This window comes from Perkinsus marinus, assembly GCF_000006405.1.
Source record: "Perkinsus marinus ATCC 50983 genomic scaffold scf_1104296931872, whole genome shotgun sequence".
Lineage (NCBI taxonomy): Eukaryota > Perkinsozoa > Perkinsida > Perkinsidae > Perkinsus > Perkinsus marinus.
Genome location: NW_003215622.1, coordinates 1 through 2,351, shown reverse-complemented (window position 1 = coordinate 2,351; position 2,351 = coordinate 1). Strand labels below are relative to the sequence as shown.

The 2,351-nt window shown below is 45.7% G+C and overlaps 1 protein-coding gene across 1 annotated transcript; it reads left to right on the top strand.

The window, feature by feature from the left end:
* Positions 1-463: 463 nt before the first annotated feature.
* On the top strand, positions 464-859 carry Pmar_PMAR019785 (conserved hypothetical protein; the record flags this gene model as incomplete). The annotated part of the gene is made up of 2 exons (XM_002786107.1): positions 464-526; positions 709-859. Coding segments are annotated over 2 exons (214 nt in total), but the record flags the coding sequence as incomplete, so codon positions are not given.
* Between the last annotated feature and the right edge of the window lie 1,492 nt (positions 860-2,351).

The following is a 2,351-nucleotide window of genomic DNA, read 5'->3' as shown; positions in this document are numbered from 1 at the left end:
AAGGAAGTTTATGAAGATAGAGAGAGGCAGGTGCAGCTGCATGATAAGTTGAGGCAGAGGAGGAGGGAGAGGTGGGGAGGGGCTCATACCACACCTTTGGAAAATCGTGGAGTAGGTGGAGGATGAGCGCCGACAGATCGATGCTGATGTGGAGGAGTTCTATAGGCTTGCGGAAGAAAGGAAGTCTTTCGAGGAAGTGAGTTTAGTTGTTGATCTCAGGTTGTGGAGAAAACTTCTATATATTCATATATGCACATGGTCAACTACATGTGTTGGTGACAATATGAAGAGTGTGAGAAGATTTTCGGAGGAAATTCTTATTGGTTTCTGTGCATTTCTACCCTAATTCGTATATAAACTTCTATGATAAGATTTGGAAACTCTTGAGCTCAGCTGAGGAAAGCGAACAAATATTCCAATACTTCAACACTGTTGGTTGATTCTGTGATGCTGTGTTCTTCAGCGTGCGAAGAGAGAGCATGCGCAGACACTCGCTGAGCAGATGCAAGAGGCACGAGAGAAAGAGGTGGGAGAGGGGTTTGTGGTGAGGTGTGAAAAAATATGCGCATGGTCAACTACATGTGTTGGTGAGAAAATGAAAATTCTGAGTGCTGGCTCTCTGTACAATATCACCCGAATTCGTGTGTACACTCCTGAGCTCGACTGAGGAGAGCGAACAGATTGCAACACGGAGTGGTATGGCTGCAGGCTGAAATCCAGAGGGAGATGGAGAGAGAAGAGGAGGAGAAGCGGCGTCGGGATGAGGAATTGGCCGCGGCTATCGCGGTGGAGAAGGAGAGGCAGAGGGGCATCAAGAGGGAGATATTCAGGCATAGAGAGCTCCGTAGGCAGGAGGGAAGTAGGGAAAAATGCAGGGTGTGGGATTCGAACCTGCGACCTCTGTTCAGATTCGTATTAGATATTTGTTTGATATTCATGATGATTATGATGATATTAATTGGAAGCCCCACATTAGGTTTGCGTTTAGTATTTATCATCGTCGGCGGAGCGAAGTTGCATGTTATCACTTTTTCGATGTACACGGTGATCAGGAATGGTTGGGAGTGTTGAGTAGAGGAGCCCTGCCTTTGTCTGGAGTGCCTTCGTGGAAGCTACCACACTCATGAATACGCCTTGCATGCTCTCGAGGTATGCTGCTGACCGTTGAGGGCTCAGAGTGTGGGTACGGGTTCCGAGAGTGCCTGTTGATTAGTTCCACTGCAATGGATGCCTATTTGATATGCATATGTGGGAAATGTGCGTCACTTCCTGGGATTAATGATAGTGAACAACTTGTCGCTATCACAGTCCCAAACGGTTACTCGCCTATTCATGTTATTTCACATTATTCATGCGATATAGTTTCAGATCGATTCTTATGAATCCCCGCAAATAGTACACATTCTCTACCTTTGCATCTTCGAGTATCGTTCCACACGCTTACACACTTTCCCGGCGTCCATGCGGCAAATGCCTTATGAGAGGCCGAAGACCTAAGCACTGATATCTGTAATCCCAGACATCGACAGCTCCCTCAAAGAGTATGTTCAACTTGAGAGTCCATTCTTGTTAGTTGAGTAGTACATATAGAAAGATCGTGGAGGCACTCAGGTATGGTCACCATATGTTCTTCCCCCCCGTTGCAATCGCGCGCGCCTCACTTCAACCTCACCCGATGAAAAGTCCTGGACCGCCTCAATACACTAGTGATATTAGCAAGCATCTGAGGGAAATCGGGTATGGACATTATTCCATTTTCAATGCTGTTCGTTGTAATGTTGTGTTTTTCGAAGTATCAATTGCAGTGTATATGTGTGCGGGGACGATTGGGGAATGTCGGGCGAGGTCGATTGTGAATGATTTCCTCGTCCCGGTGGTTAGATAGGAAATTTGGTGTCTAAGATGGTTAGTGTGGCTATGCGCATGGTCAACTACATGTGTTGGTGACAATATGGAAATTATGGCAACATAGTATGAAAATAGTATGAAAATTCTGATGAAATTTACACCTGTTTCTGTACACTTCCACCCGAATTCGTATAGGAACTTGTATAGTGAGGAAACATCTGAGCTCGGCAGAGGAAAGTGAACATATATTTTAATACTGCACATGGTTGGCATTGGAAATTCTATCTCTTACCCTGCCATCTTCCCGATGCGATATTCGAGTGTTAAATTATCAACTGCTTCCCGTATTGAAGTTTTCGTGGTGAATTTGCGTGATCATTTCATGAATCCCCAAATTCATCACGACGTAACGGCGCCGGTTCGAATCCCAGGGACGGCATTTGAGGTCTCGGCTTTTACCGATATAGGCGGACGACGAACGCAAGAGGATCGGTTTACGATAT